General features: G+C 39.7%; 1 protein-coding gene across 4 annotated transcripts in view; it reads right to left on the bottom strand.

Annotated features, from left to right (window-relative positions):
- MYRIP (myosin VIIA and Rab interacting protein) overlaps positions 1 to 27,464 on the bottom strand; it is a 202,058-nt gene that overhangs the window by 36,470 nt on the left and 138,124 nt on the right. For 3 of the 4 annotated variants that reach the window (XM_062496893.1, XM_062496901.1, XM_062496909.1), the window contains exons 3-7: positions 15,900 to 16,036; positions 14,149 to 14,232; positions 13,441 to 13,538; positions 13,042 to 13,122; positions 11,328 to 11,480 (exon numbers count right to left, since the gene is read on the bottom strand). In XM_062496893.1, coding sequence (XP_062352877.1) covers positions 11,328 to 11,480; positions 13,042 to 13,122; positions 13,441 to 13,538; positions 14,149 to 14,232; positions 15,900 to 16,036 — 553 coding nt within the window. The remainder of the gene's footprint in view (positions 1 to 11,327; positions 11,481 to 13,041; positions 13,123 to 13,440; positions 13,539 to 14,148; positions 14,233 to 15,899; positions 16,037 to 27,464) is intronic. The other variant, XM_062496917.1, reaches the window with a different exon arrangement.

Genomic DNA, 27,464 nt, shown 5'->3' with positions numbered 1-27,464 from the left:
TATTTCACTATAGGAAATTTGCTCATGAACTTTGATTTAATCTTGGTAGGATACATGGACAATATAAACAATTCTGCCACAAAATTTGCCACCTAAACTGTGCTGAGTTTTAACTGTGCTGTAGTTCACTTCACTTCATTGTAAAGCTAGAACTACCAAGCGTGCCATGCTTTCAATAAATTAGGTGTCTGCCATATCTTTTGAAGTCTTTGTGTTAAAGTTGTTATATACTGGAAGCAGCAAGTTGTTGTGGCTGTCCATGAATATTCCCTCAGGGCACATTCTTTTTCCACGTTCATATAGCAACCATAAGAGATAAGAAATACTGAAGACCCAGAAGAAGGACTAGCCTACAATTCAATCAGTAGTATCTATTTTCCATTATTACTCAAAGAACTGGATCTTTAAGAATACCAGGAAGAACTTAAGTAGTCTGTAAAACAATAACTGGGACTCTGATAATGAGAGCTAGCCATACATTTGACAGCTTTCCTGTTTTGTTTAAATGGCAGCTTCTTGTGTGCCCACTCACCATTGCATAAACATCATAGTAAAGCGATGCTACTGAAGTGATGGCAGTGTCTGCTTCTGCTCTCAACTCACCTAAGACCTGCCAGCAGCTTAACCCTGAAAGGCAGAACTTGGCATGGGCTGTGAGCCCTCCTGAAGGAGCTGGGCACTCCTGCCCCCAGGCTGATGCTTTGGCAGCAAAGCTGTGCCCAGCAGTGCCTGAACAATTTAAAGCCAGCTCAGGTGCATCCACACTATAGGGCAGATAAAGCTTTCAGAAGGACTGGGAGATACACAACATCTTGAAGGATTTAAAAAGGAGAAGATAAACAGCCTGAAGGATGAAAGGAGCTAAAAAACAAGGAAGCACAGGAAAGAAAGTGGATGCAGTCCCATGTGATGTACTAGCCCAGGATCTGAAATAAGCTCAACCAAACAAGCTTATCTAGCAAAAAGCTGGTTTTTTGTTTAATTGTGTGATAAAACTTTTGGGTCAGATCAGAGGGAAACTGCTCTTCACAGTTTCTGCAAGGTCTCTGCGGAGCAGGAAATTGGTATGAGGCAGGAACTACTGCTAAGAATTTTTTCCAATAAATCCAGCTGAAATACCAGGGGTAAAGCTTTTGGTGCCTCTAAAGCTTGGCTTGAGGCCATCCTCGTTATTTTTCTATGCTTTATGTGAATGTTAAATAAAATCTGCCTTGTACTGCTCTGCTGGAAGAACCACCTCTTCTTACTAAGGATGGTTCAATGTCACAGAAGGCTCAAGGAGAGAAAAGTAATGCCATGATAAAATAGCTTGGCTGCACCAGTACATTTCGATCCTGAGAAAGGAAGACACTATTGAACTTCCACTCTTCACTACTACATTTTCAGTTCTCTGTAGTTCTTGTTTCTGGAGAGATTGAAATGATCAAAAAGTACCAATGTTCTGATAAGATTCAATTCAGAAAAATACACAAAAGTAGAGGATTAGGTTATTTCTTGTTCTGAAAGTTAGTTTTAGGTAGGGATAGAGAGACAGACAAGCAGGAGTGGAAAGAAAGCATAAACATTCATCCCTGAGCAGTTCAAATCACTGCTAGCACTGTTAATGACAAAAAAAAAAGAAGGAGCGTCAATAGCAAAGCCTGGTGTAGGAACAGGACAGAAGCACATCCTAGCATGAGAACAAACCAGTCTAAATTGACTGTATTTTTCAAAGCACAAAAGCAAATGTTTGTCTACAAGTTTATCTCCAATCAATTAGAAGCCTGACTCATGACTCTATCTGAATTGCAAATTACCTCAAGACCTCCTTTTGTTGTTTTTTGTAATTAAAGAGCAAACTAGAAAGTCAGTTATTTAGTGTGAGGCAACACAGCAAAATCCCTAATCTTGACTGGCACATTTGCATTGACTTAAAAAACTCAGCCAGCACCACTAACTCCACAGCCCTATAGCTGCAGCATGGGCTACATTCTACATCCAGCTAGCCTGTGGGCTGATTTCACTGCTGCACTGACCTGTGCAGGCAGCAGAAACACACATTACTGTGCTGCATCAGTGCCTCTCTTCTTCACAGTGGTAACAGCCCATCTGTAAATCCATAGGGGACTTTTTTCTCTTGGGGACATTTGTATGGGAAGCAAAACACTGAAAAATAAGGGAAGAAGCTGGAGAAGCCTGCCTGGGGGCTGATGCTCCAAGGGGCTTCTCTGTGAAAGGATGCACAGAAGTACTGGAGGTAAGGCTGGCTACCCTGATAGGTTCTTGGATCTGTTTGCTTTGGAACAAGGTGTTTTTACCGACTAAATGAAGGAACCATATCCCTTAAGCTTTAGGAACTGCTTACATGCTTGGACTGCAACAAGATCTCAGGTCAGACGAAACAAATGTATATAAAAAAAATATTGCAGGAACATAAATACAATTTTCAAAAGAAGGTAGGAACGTAGGAACTTTGGTTTTGATTTACAAAGATGTGAGATGTCAGGAAAGGTGCTAAACAATCTTGGTGTATTTCCTAGCCAGAAGTTCTATTTCCTTAGCAAACAAAAACTCAAACTCATTTGCCAAGTGCTGTTTTAGATGTATTTATGTGTTATGAATGGCAAGGCTGCCCTGTAAGTTTGCAGTCGGACCCTGCTATTTTCTGCAGTAAATTGCTGCATCAGCAGATGGCACTGCAGCCCCGCTGATAATTTGCTCTGCTCTGCACACACCTCACAGAGGCAGGTGCTGTATGCTGGAGTGCTGGGCAGTGCAGCACAGCTCACAAAACACAGTTGGGGAACTGACAGGCATTTCCAGACACTTGAGCTAGATGATTTCCCCAACAAATCCTGCCTAGTGGCACCTCCTGTGACATGTTTGTTTCAATTGCAGACACATTATTATCCTTTTTTAAAATCCCTCTTCAGGCATTTCTGTTGCATAGTTTATAACATCTGGATGGAGAGAACTGAGCCTTCATTTTTCACTGAACTAGAACGAAAAGGAATCATCTAATTAATTGATGGCCTTCAATTAAAAAAAATAATAAAGAAGACAAAGTGGTTTCTGAAGATTAAAGAAGGAAGGAGTGAATAAAAAGTAATCCAAATTTCTACTTAAGAAATAGAAATATTCCATTTTCTATCAGTAACAACTTACAAGCTCAATCTTCTAAACACCATATAAATAAAAGCAAAACAAGTAACCAAAACCAAACTTTATAAACCACTATAAAGAATATTGAGTCTGATGTTGATAATCTATAGATTCTTTACCTTGAATAACTGCCTTATATGTATGCATATTGTTTAGAGACAGAATGAAGACTTTGCAATAAAATATGAAAAAGTATGGGTTTTCACCAGAAGATGAAAAAGAATTCCTCTTTCTCCTAAAGAAAAGCCAAAATGGTAATTCAAAATAGGTCCCAAAAGCATCTGATGGGACTTTACAACTGGATCACGCATTTTTTCCCCCCACTTCCCTCCTATTTCACCTTGTTTCCACCCTAACATTATGCTTCAGTCTGGTATAACCAGTGAAACAGTAATACATTCGGTAAATACTTGGAATAGATCAAGGACTCTCCCAGGAGCCCTGGGTGCCACAGGGCAGCTGCAGGGTCACCGCAGTAGGAGCCCTTGCAGGCACAGGGACCTCAACACCCATGCTGAGGGCAGGTACCTCTGGATTTAGGAAGCAGAATCCTGTGCTGGGCAAGCTCTGACCTCAGTGCTAAGTTGGGTTTTGTGGACTACCTTGTTTATTCAGGGAAACAACCTAGAACTGACACATAAACTCAGATGATTGAAATGCAACCTTACTGATCCCCTCTCCTCCCTTGCAAATTCTGCAGCTATGCCTGCCAGTGGTGCAGCAAATCTCCTTCTCAGCTGTGCTCTGTGAATATAATCAATGCACAGACAGAACCAGCAGGTCTGGTAGCAAATACAGCAGCAATCCCTAGGCATTAACAGCTTATGCATCCTTTGGTAAGAAAACTCCCGCACCAGGAAGGAGACAGTATGAGCTTGCAAATGGTGCCACTCTGCCACAGCCTATTTATCCTGGAAGTGATTTTTGCTCTGCTCAAATGTATGCAGTCCAGACATCTAGCAGTGGGAGTGAAATACCAGGGTTTTGAGCATCTGTTCCTTGGTTAATCTTGTGTATGGCAAAGGATCTGTTAACAACCTTCTGAAAAAGGGCAAGAACAGGCAGATTTTCACACTCAATTGAAAGAAAATTCCTTCCTAACCACTCCTTGTGGATATCCCAGTCATCAGGGCAAATCCTTGAACAGCAGGCTGGGAGAAAGCAAATATGACTGGTCCCTCTCCTGCAAAAGCCTTAGAACATATGTCTTTCTAGGGTCTGCCCAAGCCAGCTTTTTGTTCACTAGTGACAAACGTTTCCTGGGTGCAATGGATTTTTTCCATCCTTCTACTGGCCTCAGACATCTGATTCACTTAAAAGCACTGTTCCCTTAAAAAGACTACAAAAATAATGATTACCTAATCAGGAATGGGTCTGTCAGCAGGATGAATTGCACAGCTGTGTAGTAATATGTAGAGCCACATTTGGGTGCACGTTTATTTTGGTTCAGTTTGGATTAGCTGACCTTGATTGATGGAGAGGAGGGTATTAAGGGAAAGAGACAAGAGAGACAAACCCATTGCTGGTGGGCATGCCAGTAGCTCTACACCATTACTTATAGTTTTAAAAAAGGAAAAAAAAGCTGGCCCCACATGCGAAAGTGCTACTGCATTGTTTGCAAGGAAGGTGTAAGCTGGCAATAATGGATATTTCATATTGATCCCAGAATATGAGTATAAACATCCTTTTATTGTACTTACAGGGTTAACAATTTAGGAAAGTGCTAGGAGCACATGTAATGGATTTATGTGAACAAGTCTATTGAAGTTTGGAACAAAGGCTAGATATACCAACTGAACTGTAATCCATACAGTGCCTTTACAAGGTACCCTTATGCATTTAGCCATTACTGCTCCTCACATGTTCACCTAGAGCCCATTCTTTTTCCCTCCTCCCACACTTTGAATGTTGTATGACATGTCCTGAAAAAATCTAAACAAATGAAACTAAGAACAAACAGGAAAGACACTTCCCAGTTTGAAGACACTGAGAGCTCAGTTAGTATCCTGTGGTGACAGTATTACCATTTTACTTGCAGAAGAGAAAGAGGAACATCAAAAGCCAGGTCTCTGGTTCTGGTGTAGGATGGGAGGATTTTGCCTTGCTACTAGCACACCTCTCTGGAAAAGTGCTTGTGTATAAGAGGATAGGAGAAGGAGGTGAGTTGGCACTCACACTTCAGGTCTAACTGCAGCCTTACACATAAACACACCATTTTTTCCCTAGTGAATACACTTCACTAAACAGAGCTATTCTTTTTTTTATCCATCTCTAGGTGTCTCAGCTTCCTGAGCAACCTTTCATGTCCTGTTCTGACCCTCACCTACAAAGCTGTGCTTGGCACAGCACTCACTCTTCAGAGAGAATCACTGTGTCTCCTACTCAAACACCAGAGGAAAGAAGCCTTAAGTGTTCTGTGTTTATTTACTTCTTCCTCTGGCAATACACACCCTGATTTAATCTAAAAATAAAGTAAGATTTATCAGGCAGCCTAGCCCTGAGCATCATAGGTTTTAAGTTAGACCTGAAAATTCTGCGAAACCCTGGAATTAAGGAATTATTACCATAGCATCTTTAAAACAAAATAAAGCTGAGGGAACAACATATGAACTAATTGTTTGGAAAAAAAATCATACAACGACCACCCTTCTTCATCCTTTCTCCTACTCCCTTTCATACCTTAAAACCTTTCTTGGTTTGCTGACAGTTAGTGCAATGCAGCTTAATGTAGGCCTGCATGGGCTTGATCATGTATCTAGCATCCAAAATTAGTCTTGGAAGTTTGTCAAGTGCATGGATAGTACTGTGAAACCAAAAATCAGTAATCTTATGCTAGAGATCCATATCAAGAATTACAAACTCAGATTACACAAACTACTTTAAAAGGACAATGCTGTCATGTTTAGCCTTGAACTGATTATTTAGCCTTAAAAAAGAATTGAGCCTTAAAATCTGGCACTAATTGCTGAGTCAGAATCACAAGACTACTTGCATCTTATCCTTCTGCAGCAGTGGAAGGAGGGAAATCAACCAGATTACCATGGCTAGAGCGTTCTTAATCTGAAATCCAAATAGTATTTGCAGTGAGATTACAATATTACTGTGTCACCTGTGGAGTCAGCAGATGCCAGTATTATCTGTTACCTGGAAAGTATTTAGAGAAAGTTGGATCTTCAAATAGTAAATATTAATGAAAAAACACGCATTATTTTTAGAACACCGAGTGCTGCTCCATCTCAAAATGCACTGTTCTTTCCCATTCTGTGCAAAGAAGATGGTGCTGCAATTGGCCTTTTTGAAGGAAAGAATACAGCAAATTACCCACTGGGATCCAGCTGATGGGCTTCTGGATGAATGCACACCTGCCTCACTGGAAGTAGGTCCCAGCAATACACACTATGCAACCTTCTGATGCCAGCCCCTGTATAAAGTTAAAAGCTTCATCTTCCTTCTGACATGACACATTTATTTATTAGATATGAACATGATGTTTCTGATGCAGTCATTGACAAGTACGAACTGATGTCAGCTGGTACCTACAGTGCTATGCCCCCCTCATCTGAAATCACTCTTCCACTGAGCTGCATGACTGCTGAACAGGATTCCTCCTAAACAAGGTTTTCTTCAAGCATTTTTGTTTGAGACAAATCTAAAAAAGGTACAGAGCATCTGCAAAATCTCCAGGGATTTCCAAAGCAGTGCTAGACCTCAAGCTTGTCTTGTCTTTCTTGTCAAAACAAGAGAAGGAACCTTCTTTCTCTTTAAAACAAATCAAATTGAGAAAAAAAAAGGAAGAAAAAGTAAACAACTGTCAGTACACTGTGGACCTTATAATTAACTTAACCAGCATATTTCTGCATTCCCTGAGGTGCATCATAATGTGTATTTAATGAAATCCTCCTTTTCCCTATATTCCTAGCTGTTTTATGTACTATAAATTATGGATGAGTTTCTGTTTATATATGCATTCTTTATGCTGTAAAATAAAGACCACTTTATAATGTAAAATAAAGACCACTAATACAGCACTTAAAACACACCAGGGTGCCTTCACTCCATCAATGTTTAAATGGGATACAATTTGCCAACTGGTTGTTTGCTCTGTGGCTGGCAGTGATGTATGGCGAGCGAACTGGACTGAGAGAGCAGAGAGTCACCCACCCATTGCTCTGCACTCCTCCTATCCCAACACTGCACAGACTTCGCTTATTGGTAATGAGAAACAGATGGTGCCATCCATCTCTTTTTATGAGATGAGGAAATAAAATATTCAGCCCTGTTTCACTATTTTTAGCCTGGGCGAGGGATCTCAAAGAAATCTAAGAGGGAAAAAGGGAAAAAAAGGAGAAGACAATGTCTGCAGCTACTAGCACACTCTGGTACTGCAGTTAAACAATCAGTAGTATAGTTTGGAGGGGGGAAGTGAGGAACTTTAACTTATTCAATTACTTTTTCAAAGCACTTGGTTTTGGATGAGCAGAGAGGTAATGCAGGGCTTCCAGAGACCACTGGAAGTTTCTGGCTGATATGGATGAGCTGTGATAAAAAGAAAAATTGCTTGGCAGGTGAAACCACAAGGTGATATCTGGCATTATTACAGCACCTCCTAACTCTGTAAGAAGTGACTATGGTAATAAAAACCAATGCAAAAATAAACATGGGTTTCTAAAGGCCAGTGTTACGGCATGCAATTGTCCTGTGTTATATATTATTAGTTTCACTGTGCTAACAAAAGCACACATATTATCTTCTGCACAGGAGACAAAAAATATTTCTTCTAAGATAAATTTTCAGTTTTAAATTATGAAGTTCTGACTGCCTTAGGATTTGCTATCCTTACCTTCCTTTCCCCTACATGCCTGTCTTTCTGTTAATCATGTTTATTCTTTCCTTTTATTTAATCTATCCTTCCTCTGCTAATTTGTTAGCCTGGTACCAAAGAAATACTTGAACAGGGAAGTTCTAGGTAAATAACCTTTATTGGGAAACAGGTTCACATATGTAACTCCAACACAGTAATAGTCTCCTTGGATAGCTTTGATAGAAAAAACATTGACCAATTGTTTTTCTTCTTCCTTCCCTTTGAATTGTTGTGCGTACCATGTCTGTCTACAAAAACCTTGGTTACACTAGGAACACCTGTGCTAATAAATCCATTGCAGCAGATTCCTTGTTAGCTGTAGCGTGTACTAATATTAGGTTTTTATCATTACAGGCAGATCTTTGCCTGAACTAAGCCATCACATACAGATCAATGTTAGGATGTATATGCACAAATCAAGAGTTTGGGGTTTTATTTGTCAACATAATGTCATCAGTTAGGAAGTAAGAAAACTTCACTTATTGTAGTGGAATCCAAGAAGATTTGCTGTTACAGACTTGGACTCAAGAGTTCCCGGGAGGCAGTAAGGAGCTTTGCCTGGATTGGGCATAAGACCTCTCTGCCAGCTTCTGTGGAAGCTAGGTTTTGTTTAGGAATGTTGGGGTTGGTTCTTTCCCTTTTCCCTCTGTGGAATTTTCCCCATTGTCATGCTAAGATACCTGTTGACTGGGCCCTGACGGCAAGGGGGAGGGGAGAGAAGAGGGAAACCCCTCGATATCCAAACAGCCAGAAGAGGAAGCGGAAGGCTCTGGCTCGGCCCCATTTTCCCCGCGGAGTTCGGATGAGAAGGACGATCGCTGCCTCTGCCCCATCCCTGCCATCCCAGCACCGGGAGCCATCCTCACTGCTGTCGGACCCTGCCCTGCTGCCTTCTCGCTGTAACCTGCCACCATCCAGTACTCTGCTGAGCACCAGGACCCACACCGTGAGCGGAGAGCTCTCTCTCCATCTCTCTCTCCCCCTGGGACAGCGCTGCCATCACCCCCAGCCCTCCTGCAGCTCTGTGGGACCTGCCCGCCCCCAGCACCGGGAACTGCAGCTCAGGGAAAAGGTGCCTGCAGCCAAAAAACACTGGGACTGAGTTACTGTTCTCTTTGTGGGTAATATCATAACTGTTGGGGATTTTTTGTTTGCCTTGTTAGATATATTAGTAAAGAACTGTTATTCCTATCCCCATATCTTTCCCTGAGAGCTCCTTTAATTCCAAAATTATCATAATTTGTAGGGAGGAGGGATCACATTTTTCAGTTCAAAGGGAGGCTTCTGCTTTCCTTAGCAAACACCTGTCTTTCAAACCAGGACAAGGAAAGAAAAAATATTGCAATATTTTTGGCAGAAAAGATAACTTTCTCACATGTTATGCAGAAGAGAAAGAGATGTGGTTTAGTCCTGCAAATCTACTGACAGATGCATCCTTTCCATTTCTTGCTGGATGAAAACAAAGTGGAATGGAAATCAAGCTCAGGAAAAGGAATTTGAGTTGTTTCAATACTTTTGATGAGAATCAAGCAGGCTGTAAGTGCTCTACATTTGGTCTGCACAAATTGCCTTTCAGTAGACTTTCCAGCAGGCCCATGTTCTGTGACATTAATTGTGCTAACAGCCTAACATAAGTGCAACTATCTTAGCTACGGCAATGACTGGTGCTACACTTCCTTTACAAGGGTGTCTGGTCATACTAATAAAATTCTCCTCTATGCAGAGCAAAGCAAAAATAAACATATACAGACTTCAAAGGAGAAAAGAATACGATAACACAACCGTAGCAAAGCAAAAGGCAGAATCTAAATTTATGGAAGAGATAAAACAACTCACAGCAGATGGCCAAATTCATTTGTGTTCCTTAAAGCATTGTAGGAAGACTATTTGAACAAATGGTGAAAAATGTGGCAAAAGACCCTGTACAGAGGTAGACTGTCCTTATAATATACTGTGCACATCTGGATAGCTAGTACTGATTGATGGCTACATAGGTTTTGAAGTTGTTTGCACCTTAGTGAGACATTTCTGCTTCTCCAGTGTTTTTCTCAATGTCTACTATTACTCACACCAATAATCCTCCCTCTGGCAAAAAAATCAGGACTAAATTGTTACTTCAGAAGAGAATTTCAAAATGTGTTGAGTTCAAGGTTAACTCTCCAAATGCAGAACAGGCTTCTAGTATAATGACTGAAGATTTGAACAGCATATTTTTCTTAAGTCCTGTCCTTAAACTTCAGAAAGAAAACTCATTTGAGTCAGATACAAAACTTACTCTCTCTCCTGGCTTTTACATTCCACAGACAACTTGCTTGGAAGTGACAGAGCAAAGCACTTAAAACACGCTCACCATAACTTTGGATCACCTATTAACAGTGCCACATTACAAGCTTACAAGCACCCCTTCATTTTGCAAATAAGCAGAAAACTAGAATGGGAGTCTTTATCTCAGCAACTCTGGCCCACAGTCAATATTCTGGCATAAATCTGTTCTCACTGGGAGTGTAAGTGAGCAAACTTAGCTGGGAAATAGGACATAGCCCACATTCAGTTCTTATGGCTCTGCTTAGCAGGGGAGAGGTGGTTACTGGAACAGTAGCAGGACACTTGGGAACAGCAGCTTAAACCACAGTGTCAGAATGCACTGGAACTAACTCAGCTGTCACTGTCTTCTCTCTCTGATTGTCAAAGTGCTTGTCCAAGCCTACCGCTTATTTTCACTTCTTTTTACTTGCTGCTCTTTTAAAACTGTTACTAATGCAGCTTGTCAGATTTTCTTCAGCTTTATATCAGCAGATAAAGACATTGTGCTGAGAAATAAGTAGAAGGAGGAAATGCTCTTTGGTAAGATATAAATGGTGCTCTGCAACTGAGTTTTCTTTTTTGCTGCTGGTGGTGGCTATTTTCTGTAGGATGGCTAAGGAGAAAAAGAAACATTACAGAAACCTAACTTTATACAAAAGAAAACATAACACTCAGTGAAGACCTACAAAAAAAGTTAAGTGAGCAGAAGAACTGTTCTGAGGAACAAACAGTGAGGCATTGAGTTCTGTCAGCATTCAAATCAAGCAGTAAGACTGCTCATATCACAAACTTTGTCTTCCCCAACACAGTCACCAAAAGAACAGTGTCTGTGATGTACCTCCATGGCCCATGGGATGTTAGGAAAGCATGCAGCTGAGTGACAGCTTGTCCAGACAGAATTAATTATTGTTCTCTGCTACTAATTATTGTACCATTCCAGGCAGCAAGTATACTTATCCTTGACTGCACTCTTCTGGTGTTGTGCACCAGAGAACATGGATAGCTGTGCTGTGCCACTCACCCACAAGGTGTAGGAGCCCCTGCGGCTCCCTGGGAAGGTCAGCATGCTCTGGTCCGAGACAGCACCGGATGCCAGGCCGCTGCTCCGTGACGGCGGCTGCCATTCCAAGTCAGCCTCGGCCTGCTCAGGTTTGCTTTTCTGCTTCTTTATAATCTGCAGGGTAGGGGAGAAACGGGGTGGGAGGGGACAGTAAAATGCTGCTTGGGAAATACTGTCTGAGCCATATGGAGAAGTCTTAGATGAACCCTGTGTCAAGGCAAGCTCCCCAGGAAAAGCATTTGGCTTTCCCTTTGCTCTAGCTCCAGCTCATGCAATTACTTCTCATCTTGAAGTCCTACCACTTGCAAGCAGTGGTGCAATATATAACAGTGCCTGTAGGAATACCAGAGGTGAATTGCATAAACATAGAACCTGTTGCTACAGTAACACTTTAGCAGCATCTAAGTATCAAGTATTTTCTTAGACAAGACTTTTTGCCAAGAAATATAAAATACTAGATATGAGGGGAATTTCAAAGGCTGCCATGTCATGCAGACACATTCTAGTGAGAACAATGAGGTCTAAGGTCTCTAGATACTATTTTTATTTTTGAAAATCGATGCCATTTTAAGACAGAGAGAGCTCATGTCTCCCTACACTGACATATCCTGCTACACTTCATTTCCACAACTCAAATATAAAATACCTAAAGAACATTATTCTATGGTACAAAAGATCTTGTTAGGCAGCTCTTGACAAAAACAGTAGCAATTCAAGCTTGGCTGAGAGAGGCTCTGGATTATGAAAGACCTGATAAACAGACTTACTTGATAGTCTAACATCACCATTAAAAAAGAAGGCAGGTTATTTTCCAGTGAGATGCTGCTCTCCTGGTTTTTCTTGATAGCCTTATAAACAACATGTTCCTCTTCTTGTGTGTGATCCATACACTGTTAAATGCCACAGCCAATACAAAGATGTGGCATCTAGCTTAATTCACATGGAAGGAGACTAACTTAGCACAGTGGTTACTTTACCGACCACAGTACCTTAACAGTGCTCTGTTCACACTCATCTTGCCTTACTCCAAACTATCCAGGCAAAATCAAGCGCTATTTTTTTTCCCGCTAGCCATCCACTTCCATTCTGTCAAACCATGAGCTTTGCAGGGAGAAGAATGAGCTTTACATAAAAAGCCACAGAATTCTGACATGCAAAGGGTTCTGTGATTTTTTGAGAGTCTCTCTCACAGCATCATTAAGAGAATTCTGTGTTAATGACTGATGTTTTCTTTTAATACGTTGCAGATGCAGGGTTCAGTAGAGGGTATGATCAGAAGTCATACTTCTTTACACAGGCAAACTTTATCTTTTGTAGAGTGATGTATATGGTTAAGAGCTATACCTCTTGACAATAGAAAACTTTGTGCCTATGGGGAAGTGAAATACAGATGTAAAATTCCAACAAGCAAGGACCTTCCCTTCAAAGAAAGAACATCACAAACCTCAGGGAGTGGTACCTCTCAGCTCTGAACATGTAAGATATCAGGTTAGGCACTGGATTGATCTTACTTTTAAACTGATCTCTGTCAGACATAGCTGAGGAAGCCTACACTGTCATAATTCATTTACTTTACTTTCTGTGTTGGAGTCATCCTTTTTGCTGTTAGCAGTGTTTGAGCTCAAAAACACTGTGTTTTGATTATTAAACATAAGGGGGAAAAAGCATGCCATACCTTCTGCACAATGGTTGTGGCCAGCTCTTCTATGAGGTCCTCTTTGTGCTCCTGCAAGTAGCAAGCTTCATTCTGCTTGTCCTGCATGAAAATGGATATCTGTATTTGCTAAAATCACATAAAAACAGCCTTCCCACAGAAAATGTACAGTTTGGGAAATGGGTAATATGCCCTACTGGCACTGTGGGAAGAAATTACAGGCACTTAAAGTGCATGTCACCTTCTGAAATGCAATGTCCATCTTGGATACCAGATCACAAAACCCATGCCCAGCTCTTTCAGTATATAATGAGGTAGTCACTACTTCATCATGTTTTTGTTTGCATCTACTTGGTTTGTAGCACTACCCAAATTAAAAGAAACATGAATGTCCTGTTTTGTTTTTTTTTGAAGTGTTACCAGGCTGTCACTGTAGGTCTCTGCCTTAGAAATAGCTTCTTCCACTGCTTCTTCTGCAACACGTAAGGCGACAGCAAGGGTATCCATCATGCTGTGTCCTAGATGAAGAATAAGATAAAACCACCATGTTCTTCATATACACACATTTTGCATAATGAGCTCCAAAATTAAGACTCATATTTTGGACACATATCCAAATCTTAAATTGTTCATGAAGAAGTTACTTCCTCAATCCATAAATATGCACAGTAAAATAAAAACCTTAAGACTGAGAAATTTGTTACAATCTCTAAGTTTCTGCTTAAATGTAAATCTTAGATACAATAACATATGGTATTTTTTATGTTGCTTATTTTAGACAGAAGCAAAATAGCTTGGAGGAAATAATTGAAAGAAAATTTGTGAAGTTCCTATAAGCAGGAGCAATAAAATTTAAGAAAGAGAATGAAAAAAAATACACGGGCATAGGGAAGGAAATAAGAAAAACTGAACATTAAGAAAATCACACTAGAATAGGCATGTAGTAGGTGTAATGCTGAAGCAAGATGTCCCAGCACAGTGCACAAAAGACTTTTAGTGTCTTGCTGAATGGTTCAGCCAAAATACTGTTGGATCTGTGGACAAGACTTATCAGCACTCTAAACTACTTATCCAGTAATTAAAAGTGTAAGGACTGCTTTTTAATCAAATGAGACTTTAGCAGCATACCTTCTGTCTGTTGGTAGAAGGTAGAGTCACTGCCACAAATGCTTCCTTCATTCTCAAAGCTTCCTTCATACAAGCTTTCTTCTGCTAAAAAGGAAGACAGAATCATGTGTTACTATAAGAAGTACCCATTAACAACAGAGACATCATTATATCAGAATATTCACCCAAGGTATGGTGGCACTGCACACAATGAGGGATAACTGGAAAATTCCTCCTGGCTGTTGGATAAATCATGACTGCAGCACCTTCTCTACAAAACATGATTGCTCTTATATCAAAGGCTTCTTATTCATTTTCAATGGGAAAAACTATTACCATAGTAAAAAAGAGATGAAGAAGCTACTAGGCATAAAACTTACATGGCAGAAGTTAAGTACAAGGAATTTGACTTTACTATGACATTTGGGGTAGAAATGGATTCTACATTTTAAAGGGCAATGCTGTATAAATAAAGAAAAACCCAGACACTTATACCAGTATTTATCTTCAAAGGGAACAAAAGTTCTTTACCTAACAGTCACAGGGATAGCAGAAGAAAGTTAGCAATGACATTTAGACTCAGAGGCCTTCCTTAGAAAGGTCTCACACTGAGAGTGCATGCCACTGCAACTCATCATTGCATCCTTCACACTTCCATTCAACCACCCATTCACTGAGACTACAGTTAAAAAAAGTTAATACATCATATAAAAGTTCGGAAACATGCCTGGCCACAGTTTTTACTTCCACTGTCCCACTTCTGCCCTAAATTAAACAAGATTTGCTTGTCCTCATATATATTTGTTCTCAGTTGATAAGGAATCTTCTCATGAAATATTAATTTGATACCCAAAAAGTCAAAACACTACTAAATCACAATTTAGTAAATGGCTCGCTTCTCTCTAGAAGCTTTTATGCCAGTTTTAGTAAGAAACACCTAAAATTTTCATTCAGAACTAGAATCTACTTAGCATCCTATATATTTTCAGAAAAAGACAAAGTAAGGACTACAGAAAAATTGCAGTCTGTCCAAATTTTGAAAGAATTACAAGAGTAAATTATCTGGTCCAATAAATCCAGTGAAATGTCAAATATTCAGCTAGTTGTGTTCTAAGTAATTTGCTTTAGCTACCAGTATGACACCAAGCTCCACTTCTTCAAACCCATTTTCTGACTCCAATCACTATTCTTATGTGGTGTGGCATTAGAACAACATAGTTAGGGGTGAATTGTGTCTTTGCTGAAAAGGCTGATGCCAGGACTTCATCAGTATCTTTTACCTATTTACAAACACTGATACAAAAAATAAAATGTGGCCAGTTTCAGATCATTAAGCATGCAAAACTCTAAGTAAGGAAATGTCAGTTTTGGTCAATTTGGATACTGAATATATCTCATGTTAATCAAATTTTGCTTTGAACACCACAGAAATATGCCTATGTCAAATGTTGAATGCAAAATTATTTTCTCATTCTTTGACTATCAGAACTGTGATAAATTTGGAGACACAAGCTAGAATACAAACTGCAATTTACTTTAAAGATAGTTCTTCTCTATCAGTGACATAATTAAGATTAAACACAGTTTGAATTTTTAAACAGCTTTCTAGACACTTCATCCTTTTCTCTCTCCACTGAGGTATTTCTTTCACAAACAAGAAAATTGCATTAAAAAAACTCTCTTGAAATTATCTCAGAATTTCCATTATCTCAGCTTCTGTGTTAAAGTAGATAAAAGGAAATCTTATAAGAAATCAACACAGCTGTTCTTACCTATCGCATCAGGACAAAGTCCACTCTCCAGTCTATGCTTCCTGTACAAATTCTTCAGGACCTTGGCACTTCCGAAACACTTAAAGCGGCTTTTGACATTATTATAGTACCAATCCAGAGACTGGGTCCTTAGGAGCCTAAAGCAGAAAAATAAACTACATATTTGGAATTATTCTACAACAAATAAATGTGGGGAAAAAAACTTTTAGGCCTCAGATCACAAACCTATTTGTTTCTGAATACTTCTTTATTGTTTGTACTTTGCAAATGTCTGGTATACTAAGGCAAGAAAAAGCTCAACAGGTTAAGCCATAAGTATCTTCTTCATATTACCCAAGTGTTTATTTAGTTTTGTTACTATCAGATGGGGTGGTCTTCCATTATAATGCTCAGCTACAACCTCTAAAAAATACAAACAAGCCTTGAAACAGCACAGGGCTTAAAAACAGCCTTTATTTACACAGATTTACAGATAATGTAAGAACACAAGCACATCAATGTGCCAAAAAAACCCTCCATTTACATAAAAATACATTACTCCTTTTATCTGGGGAAAACAATAGAGTAGACAAAGCCTAACAGAGGACCTCAAAGCAGAATGAGCCACAGTTTGCTTTCTCACTTCCCACAGGAAGCATATCCCTGACAACAGTAATTCATCTTAACAGATTTGTCCCCAGAGCTCAGATACTTTATATAGCCATGAGATACTAGCAAACTCTGTATTCTTTCTAGTGTGGCATGTGACAACTTGTTTCACCTGTTCCTTGCCATACTCCCAGGCAAAACCAACCTCAGGTGACTGCAGACCTCAACGTTTCCTACTGAGGATGGGGGGGGGGAAGGGGGACGAATCCTACGGTTCTACCTATAAATTGAAGCTGATTTACTCTTAACAGCAGATTTAGGAGAACCAAAGGCTAATGTCAGACTTCAACCTTCAACATATTTAGATTATTTAACTCAATTTTTTAAACCCAGGGCCATGTGTGAAAAACAAGACAAAATTAACAGTCCCTCTGTCACCTTTAAATTTTTCTTCAGGGACCCTGGACTTTGGAAAGCGCAAGGCAAGAGACAATGCACAATTTTTTTTGTCACCTACTGACAGACTAGAAATGGAGTTCTTACTCAGCACCAAACCTCAGGAGATACTCAGTAACAAACATGCTGAGCCTGGGGATTCACCTAGGTGTTTCCAGTCTGAAACCAAACTATTTAAGTTTCAGTATACTGACAAAAAGGAACACCCACTTAATGAAAAGCAGAACATCATTATATAGTCCACTTGAATGTCATCACCAGAAAGTGCTCGATAGCAAACACCAGCAATGGGAAATTAAAAATAAAAATCAATGAAACCAATCATATTCCAACTGTGAACCCCTGAAGTTACATTAGCTACTCTACAGAAGTCAACTGAAGAAAAAGCTCATAATGGAATAGAATTTTATTTTTTTCTGCATTCTATCTCAGCAAGTAAACGCAGGAGAGATGTTTACAGATAATGTAAGAATATTAGCCCTTTAATATCTATTTACACAGTTGTATTCCAAGCATAACTATGGTTCCTAGGAGACTGATTAGTTCAAATATTCACCATTCTACAAATATCGCTAACATGTGACAAGGGCAAAAATCCTCTTCCATTTTTTTTTTTGGAAAACATCTTTATATGTGGTGCACAGATGACTCTGATGAAACACAAGTGTCCAGAGCACAAACAATGGGAGGGATGCCTTGGTCTGTATGTGAAGTTCAGGGTTTCTGAATTCCCATAATGTTGCTACCAAGAGATCTGTGATGATGCTTGTCCAAGACCTGATCCATTGACCAGAGCTTTGCTGCTGGCACAGCGATGAATATTGACAGAGAGAAATTTCTCTCCCAAACCTGCAATTCTTTGGCATTTTGGGAACCTGCCTTCTTTGTTGGCAGGAAACACTTGCTTTCATGTAAACTGCATCAGAATACTATGTCTTCTGTTTGCTGAATTTCCTCCACTTTGTCCACTGAGTTTCTATAGAATCGGATAGGGTAAGATTTCAGTCAATAGCACAGAGTCATAATCATTATGAAGAATGAAACTGCATGACTGGGTTGGAACTGGCTTAGCAGGAGGTATTGACCAGAAAGGATGCTTTTCTGCTCAGTAAACACAGGGTTCTCCATGCTGTCCACAAAATAGTACTGCAGCACCATCACCACTAGGGGACTCACAGCATTGGGAGTCCTCAAAAAGATTGTTTTAGGGCTTTGAAAATCCTCACTAACTCCCTCAGAATATTTACCAAGTAACCTCAGCTGCACTAGCTCAAAATGCTAAACTTGTCATCTTGGAAGCCAAGTAAACCCAGTTCTTAATATTCAGATAAGATAAAAAAAGAGTGAGTCACCTATATTTCAATGTTCTGTGTGAGTTAAGATAGCCAGTTATGAATGCTGACCTGGCATCTTGGGAAAACAAAAGATGTAATTCATTGCAAGCTTGCTTCCTCATCTTTTTCCCTGTGTCACCATGTTTTTCTGGGTTTGATCAATACTTTCTATATAAAAGCAGAAAGCTAACAGCACTGGTTTCTTGATGAGGTGAGAATGCTTTGCAACTAAGACAGGTACTTTATTTGTAAGGATAACATTTTCTGTATGTGAACTTCGAAAGAGTCAAAAGGATAGAGATTATACATCTCAATGCAACCGTGAAAGGAGATACTTGCCTCTTTGTACTAGTTAATCTGGTGTAAACACAAGGACTTCTTTATTTCTCCTTTTTAAGGTTTCCTGGTGTCTGCAGGATTAACACTTTGTGAGTAATCTCATAATCTCATGCTTCCATCCTATGAGCTGGAGAGCTACCAGCACTCCAAATCTATGCCTAGGTCCTGAACATGTTTTATAACAGATTACAATGCTTCCTCTAAAGCTTTTCAGCTTCTTAACTTTCAAATAAGTCACAATGTCCCTGCTGATTCCTCCTACGGAGAAAGGATTTGGAGGAGAACTTCTCTTACACATACTAAAATAAAGGACTCACTCAAAAGAGAAATAAGAGCATTTTCACCTAATTTCAAAATCCTTTAATGCTGACCTATATTTTAAAGCTGTTTTCTGCAAAAGTGGTCCATGATTCCAGGATAATGAAAGACTATGACAGTGCTAGCATTAAATTGTTTGAATGAAACACTTCCCTTATTAGCTTTAACAGAAAGCGTGCAAGTTCTCTCTGTGAAATAGAAGTTCATATTTAAAGGATATTATTTGTCCACATTTAAAGAAGCAGGACTGGCTGGAGTCATTTCTTGCTCTTTCTGTGCAGCAAAGACTGTTATGTCTCAATTGAAAAAGAGCTTTAAACACTAAGGACATTATTTATGTTATATAATATTGCCACAGATTTGAGTTGCATTTTGATATGCTTTTGGCAGAGGACAATACTGTGATTTTAAAATCTCTCTTACTAAAAAGTGTGAAAGCCAGGATGATGCTTTTGATTTAGCATTAAAACTTGAATAAGTATTACAAAGCCCCTATCCTCTTTTTAGTGTCACAATATGTTTGTCTTAATCAAGCAGCACCATGAGAAGGGATAAACCCATTAAAATCTTTACAATTTATTTTCAGTACACTTCTCAGCTGAAGCAGCCAAATAGTAAAGGTCTAACATTTCCTTCAGGAAAAAAGGTACACCAGCTGTATTGGGAAGGGGTGACATGAACCACCTCCCTCATTATTAGAGATGACCAGAAGACAATCACATGAAAGACATAACTCACACAGTATTCAGAACATAGAAAATTCTTTAGTGATTTACCACTTTAATTCTTTTTTCTTCTAAAAAGTTGAGAGGTTTTATTTGGTCTAAAGGCAATATGAAGCTTCTGCAAGAACTTTTCTCTAAAAGGTAATACCATATTAGTATGTATGACCTTAATCTCTATGCCTAATACAAGATGGACTATGAAGAAGTGTTTCATAACAACATTTTTCCATTTTTTTCATTTTCCCATTAACTTTGTGAGAAGTATCCCCCCCACAAGACAAACTAGTTGCTTAGTAGTTTCTCTAAGTCAGGAGGTGCTTTCTGAAATCTTACAAACGCTTACATAATTTGTCAGGGTGAACACATAATCACTTCCATTTTCCTTGCTACTGACTTTCACTGGATAATGAAGCCTCATTTTTCAGCTTTTCATACCTGTGTTAAGAAATCTTCCACAGTTTTGTGCCAACACTAAGGCAAATAAACTATTCTAGTCCCTCTAGTCCCTCAAATGCCTACCTGTGCCTATCTCCTACTGCGCCCATAACCTACTACAACATCCAGCCCCAGGTCACTCAAGATCTGCACTCAGCAAGTGATCAGTTTCACTTAGCAATGGAGCTGCTTTACAATTCTTGGACCTTTTTACTTTTGCGGATGTGACAATTTTTTAAAATTAAGAGAATTTAAAAGGCCAATCAAATGCATCTCTGAAATACAGGCAATGCACAGGACAGAACTGCTGCTCTATGGGGATGCTCCAAAGCACAACATGACCACATCAAACTTAAGAAATATTAGAAATGCAAATTGTCAGTGGAAGACCAAGATCAGTGTTTAGTTTTCACTCTCTGAAAGCATTCCCTGGGCTCACTGAACTGCCTGGAGACTCAGCCAGGAGCAAAGTGATGGAGGGGGTGGGAACCAGGAGAAGACTGCTGAGCTTTATTGAGCTGTGTCAGAGCTGGGACACCAGTGGACATGACTTCCCCAGAGCAGACCTGCTTAGCAAGATCCTGAGCTGGAGACAGAGCCATGCTGCAGTTAAACATTCCTGCCTTTAACCCTGATGCTCCCCCACAGATGGGTGACTGCAGCTGTGGGACTGACATCCTTGAAGCCTCAGCCTCTCCTGGGGAGCTGCACATCCATCTCCCTCTGGCTGCATTAGTGCCATGTCATGCATCAGTGGTTGGGAAACTCCAGCTAATACAGACTAAGCCATGACAGGGCCCCCACCTCCCACGGGCTCTCTCCCCGTACTGACTCACACACAATAGGTAGCTCAAGGCCTTTGTTTCCATTTCCTTTGTTTCCATTTTCCCGAAGTGGCCTCAGCCTGGTGCCCAAAGAAACAATTAAGATTTAACCTGTCACTTCTTATTTACCAGTTTTGTAGTAAAATTGCTTCAAACTCAACATCCTGAACTATTGTTTCTCTGCCAATAGCAATATTTGCTTCTTCTTTTGGGCTGATGCTTTAGAGCTCATAATGCACTGCTCATTACAAATTGTTGTATTAAAGGTTTTCAGTTCCTTTCAGTTTCAGGGAAATCAAACCTACTTCCAGGTTCACCTTCATTCCCCTCAGGATGAATCATTATAACACAAAACCACTACACACATGAATATCCTACCAGTGCTCAGTTCTCTAAAAGTCAGACTTAAAAACCCATATATATTGAGAAAGTTCAGCACCCTGAAGCACTGAACAGGAACTTTGGCCAAGCTCATGTTATTTCAAGAGGGCACTTCCCTGATTGTTTTGCATCTATCCCCTGCTTATGAAAGGCAGTTATTCACACAGGAAAACCAACTCTTAATCATTTGCCCCAGCAGACCATTGTTAACTCTTTGTAACACTTCTTTCCCAAGCCTTAAATTGAAATCCAATTTATTTTCTTCTTGATGGCATTCTGTAGGTCACCCATCTCTCAAGAAGTGCTGTTCCCGAAAATGTCTTCCTCCAATTATCCACAGCAGAGGGCTGCACACAGATTACACTGTGACAGGTCAAAGCACAGCACCCTGAGCCATGTAGGTGTGTCACAGGAAAGGCAACAGCAGGGCACAATGAACTCACTGCTCTGCAGTCAGCAAAATCCATGTAACAGCAGAGGGGAGACTCTATTGAGTCAAAGAATCTACCCCATAATGAAAACTGTCTACTCCACTGAAAACATCATCTGTCTTTCTCACAAGTGGAACAAAACAACTGTCCATGTCCCTCACAGTGTGCAGCAGACATGAACCTGGCTCAGTAACTGTACTGCAGGCTACAGTAGGTTATTTATTCATAGAGCTTAACCAACAGGACAGTACTACATAGAGCATTTCCTTAAAAAGCACATCCTAATCGTTAACTGAGAAGTTCGCTGCTCCAGTTTGGGTTTTTAAATTTCAACATGGAGCAACACACAAGAAATAACAAATTAAGGTTGTCAGAGAGGAAACAAAGATTTGTTTGTTTACAAAGGACAGCAGTACTGCAACCCTCAAATTTGGCTACTGTCTCCTTTACTTTTGAAATCAGCAGTCAAGAAGTTGGATGAAGGAAACAGTAGGTCTTACACAGAAAACCTACACATACTTTATGAATGCCAGGAAGAAAACGCCTTGTAACAAGTTCCCCTAATGCTGGTTATTGAGGGAAGTACTAAAACCTCTACCACCCTGGCCCTTTAAACCAAGTCTCAGTGCCTTTCTAAAGGGATATGACAAGGACTGCTCACAGCAGCATGTGCCAAAGTGCAGGAATCATTTCTGTGCTATGAAGCAGGCCATAGTAAATGATTGCTGGTTCATAAAAATAAGATAATGAGTCATACTAGCTCAAACAAAAGGCCCACCTAGCCTTGTACTCTGTGTCTGGCCATTGGAAATGACATGGAAGAGATGACAGGAAAGTTCCATGTAAGCAGAGACTCTGCCTTCAGCACAATCATCAGCAGTCAGTTCAGGATTCTGTGCTTGACATTGCAACAAACAAAGCTTCAAAAGACACATATGGATTGACTTATATTCCATAAATTTGGCTATACTTCACCTGAATCTAGGCATACTTCTGGCCCACTCAAAGTCCTCTGACAATCAGAGTCTGCAGCTACTTGCCATATAGGGATGCTTCACCTTTCTTCACTTTAACATCTAATTTCTAATTCTCTGGATGCCCCATACACACCCTGACATGAGATGCTGCAGCAAAGCTGTGTAACACCAGCATACAAAACTGGGAAAAAAGCTTTAGTGAAAATACAGGCATTATGGAATAGCTGAGGAAAACCAGCAAGTGATGTGTGCTGGTTTCAAAATCAGTTAAAGTTTGTGTAGAATCACTTCTCTCTACTGGGTAACATTTCAAAACTCACTAAAAAGGGAGAAATATCTTAAATATGTCATATGCAAAATCCAGTAAAAACACTTTCTCCATTGACAGACATTTCTCTGTACCACAGGTTTTTGAATCATATGCCCAGTGGTAGACTGATCTGATTTAATCTAATCTATGTAAAAATAAACCATGAGATTGCTGATCCTTAAACACATCATTTAATTATTGGACAGTAATCAGTATGTAAAAAATCAGGAGTCAAGCATGTGCCTCTAACAGCCTTTTTGAAAACTAGAGTGGAGAAGATACAGAGATCCTCTTTTAAGAAAATCACAGGCTTAGCCCATGTTTTATTAAATGAAAGAAAAAGGGAGAAAGATTGATATTTTTAATCTTTGTGCTAGTCTTTCCTCTCGTAGGAAAACAGACACAAGAGTAGAACCTGTCAGCATTTAGCTGAGCTTTTTTTTGCCCTGCATTTTCCCTGTGAGGCTGTAGGTCAGGATTCCCTGGCTCACAAATAAATGTGTATTTGACATATTAACATGACCTGCTGGTCACAGAAAGCGTGTTCTGTTTTAGGGTAACCCAAGTGAAATACAGATATTGCAGCAGTTATTAAAGTAATTTTTTAAAAAAGAAGAGGGTTTTCAAACCCAGTGCTTCACTGTAATTTAGCTGACTATAAACTCCAGGGGTGACAACATGATTGTGGAGTTAACAGCAGTTAAAGCAGTGACCTAAGAAGGGGCAGGACCTCTCTTCAGTCATTTACCAGCAGTAAAAGATATAAGAGGCTACACGCAATACAGCTCTTGGCATTAGCTCAGCACAAACTAATAAAATTTTGCCATAACAACATGCTTATAAGGATGTTTGCCATGTCTTACAGTCATTAGTGAATGTTCTTTCCTCATTTTGCCTTGTAAAGTGAGCCTCAGTTAACTGATATTTATTTATTCAGAGCTGACTTATGAACTGTAAAGTTCAAAAGGCTGCATTGCAGGGGAGCTTGCAGAAAGCCTGCAGTACAAGTTACTGCTTTCAAGCAGCTCCGGCAGAGCCCTGTGCCATAAAATAAATGGGATCACATTGGTGTTCCCCTTGCTCCCAAACATTATGAGCTGTACCTCTATCACTCCCAGCAGATATTCAGGCAACCTGTTCTTAATGACTGCTGATGCTGCAGAGATCCCCAGCCATCCACCAATGTTTTCCTATCCTAACGTTGAAAGGTTTTCTTAACATTTAAGCTGAATCTTCCTTGTTTCTATTTAAACAAGACAGGTTTGATGAGCTGTTTCCTCCTTTCCTTTTTACTTTCTAAAATTTTTTTAAAAGACTAACAAATCCTGTTTCATCCCAGATCACGTTTTCCAGTCATCTAATCATTCCCACTGTTTCTTTCCCTGGGATGAGTACGAAAACATGTATGGCTATTTAAACACAGACCCAGAACGGGTAATTGAGGCCATAACTGCACTATTTCATGAAAGGCAAATATAACTGTGGGGATGTGACTCTGCACAGTGCAGTCCCAGTGGATGACATCCCACACTGAGAACACCAGATATGCCTCACTGATCCTGAATCTGGGCTACACAGTGCCGTGAGCATACACACATCCCTCAAAGTGTTGCTGGCTTGCACCACAGGAACTGCCAATTCTTTAGAAAGAAAGAGCTGGTCAAACTAAGTGAAGGCTATTTTCAATCCACCTGTTCTTTAAACTGATAATTACATGGATGACACTTTCATAAATGAGGTTTAAAGTGTCTCTTTCTGGCTTCAGTTGTTACACCTTGTTACTGATCAGCAAAAAACTCTGTCACATAAGAGAACCATGAAGCCTGTCCTTCACAAAAAACTTTATGGTCATATCTGTAACACTATCAACTCCACCTGCACAAAAAGCCCAGTTCTCTTCATTTGACTCTTCCCCTTCACTTCTGGGCTGGTGTGCAGTAATCCCCAGATGTCACTGCAGCTACTGTAGATCAATCAATGACCAAAACCGGTCTGTAGTCCTCATCACCAGAGGTGTAAATGGAAAGAGAGAACTTGCCCCCTTCTTTTCTCAGCCCTTCTACAAATATATGGTATGTTTCATTCAATGCCTGGAAATTTCTTCCTCACCATACTGCCAAGTGCCTCTTAAGCCTTTCATTAAAACACAGACGTTTACACAGCCCATTAATACTACCTCTCAACTAAGATGTAAATTAAGTAACCACTGAATATTTGAAACTGAATGGAAACAAGTCCAAATCCCTCTGTAAAAGGTGGAACACCCAAATACTGCACAAATGAAACATTCCACATATTTCTTTTAAAGTGCTTTTTCCAGGATGCATTCCTGACATTTGTACATGATCCATGAATTTATTTCATTACGCAAGAACCATAAAGATAAAAAATATTACCTCTGGAAAAAATCTTCCCCCTTAAGTAATTTCACCCAGAAATTTCATTTCATGTAAAATTTTTGTTTTGTTTCTGTTTTTTCCCATCTTAATTTGCAATAAAATACATTTTCAATATCGCAGTATTTTTCAAAGGAAAGGAATTTTATATGCTGGCCATCTGGTACCACATACTTTTCTAGGAAAATCATAAGAATTAATCAATACTGGATGATTAGTAAATTTATGACACTTCCAGGCACACAACATGCTAAAGCAAAAGCAAATAAACATGAATCAAAACAAGTTATTACAGCTACACTGAACATACATATATTGGCTGTCCCTGTCATATTTGTTTGTACTTGCTACAATGCACCAGCTAATTTTTTTTTCAGATTTCTGAAAGAAGACACACAAAAAAACCCAAAAATCCACACTGACATTACCTCAAAATGAATGCATCCTGCTGCTTTTCTTAAGAACTAACAACAGCAACAGATACTCATAAATTCTCAATGGGAGAGACAGTTGTTTCCTGCTGTGCTATTACTACAAATTTATCCTTTGCACCTACCCACTGAAGTGAAGGAAAATTTATATGGAAACCTTATGTAAATAAACTTCTGAATGCAGAGAGCAACATAAAAATGCCCTCAGGAACATTTGCTCATTGAACTTTGCATTCACGTTACTGAAACAAAAGTTATTTATAGTCAAAATACAACAGAATATAAATAGCTACGAATAAATAAACCATTCACCCACATGAGAAATATTTTCTATAACCACAGCAGATACCAAATGAAACTACAGAGCATAAAGGCACTTTGATTAGTTACTCAAATTACCTAAGTGAAGGCTTTTCTTTCTGTAAACTTCATTTTTAATCCAAAGATCCTTGAAAAACAGCTGTAGAAGAACAAAAGTAAGGTCGATGAAGCATAACAATTTTCACAAAAGAGATACAAACTCTGCTCCATCAGAAAAAAATACTAGAGGATAAACCATGCAAATTAATTCTGTAATCCTGATTAGAAAAATACGTAGCGCTTTTAATATAGAGCTCAAGAACACCAAAAAGACAACAATCCTCTGCTTGAAGGTCTGTTTCTGTTCTTATATTTGGAGGAAGCTGTGAACAAACAGCTGTGTAATGCCAGCGAAGATGAGAAGATTCATCATCATGCAAAATCAAAGAGAAAGCTGGGCTCATTGCAAGATTATTAAGGAATGAAAGAAGGAAAAAAAGTGAAAAATAATTAAAAAATACTTCACTGGGGTGCGAAGAGATGAAATTTCAGTTCCTATCCTTTGTACTGGTTACCTCACCCAACAAGCCCAACTTCCGCTGGAGTAGGCTACACTGCTTTTTCCAGGAGCTGTGCACACACAGTGATTCCACCATCCCTTTGTGAGACAACATACTCATAGCTTTACAGCTACACAAGCCACAGAATAGCTTAATGAACACATTGGAGGCACTGCTGTGTTATCCAGGAGGAGCATGACACCTCCAAATCCTCCCTTGCAGGACCCTAGCTGGGAGGTGTTAGGAAAGTATTTCCTCACTACCCACCCACCCATTGTGGTAGGAGGAAGAATTAAATGGAGTGATGTTGCATTCCCCGGAGAGTAAGGTTCGGGTGTTTATCCAGCAGTTCAAGCAAGATTTCCTTGAATTACAGTGAAGAATGGGCTACAAGTAGAACAGCCAGCCAGCCCCAGGAGGTGGGCTCAGTCAGTTGCTACACCTCAGCAGCTCTTCCCAAATGGACCAAGACCAACACATCAGAGAGCATCTGATGCTGTAAAAGCATACTCTACTGCTGTGTGCACATGAGCATCCTGTATGTGCCTCCTAAGTTACTTACCACTGCATTTCTGCTTTTCTATCTGTTGTGCTACTTATGCATGGAGTTCACTGATGAAGCCTTTAAAACACACAGGCTATGACTGTTGGGGTTTTCTTTATTTTCTAATAATTTCGGTTTTTTTTTCAAACCAACTCCACAGTCACTGCATTTAAAATGGTGATGTTTTCTGGGTTGTACAGAAAATATTTTTAGATA

The sequence above is a fragment of the Cinclus cinclus genome, chromosome 1 (genome assembly GCF_963662255.1).
Source record: "Cinclus cinclus chromosome 1, bCinCin1.1, whole genome shotgun sequence".
Classification (NCBI taxonomy): Eukaryota; Metazoa; Chordata; class Aves; order Passeriformes; family Cinclidae; genus Cinclus; species Cinclus cinclus.
Note: the sequence above shows the minus strand (reverse complement) of the source record. Positions and strands in the feature narration are given on the sequence as shown.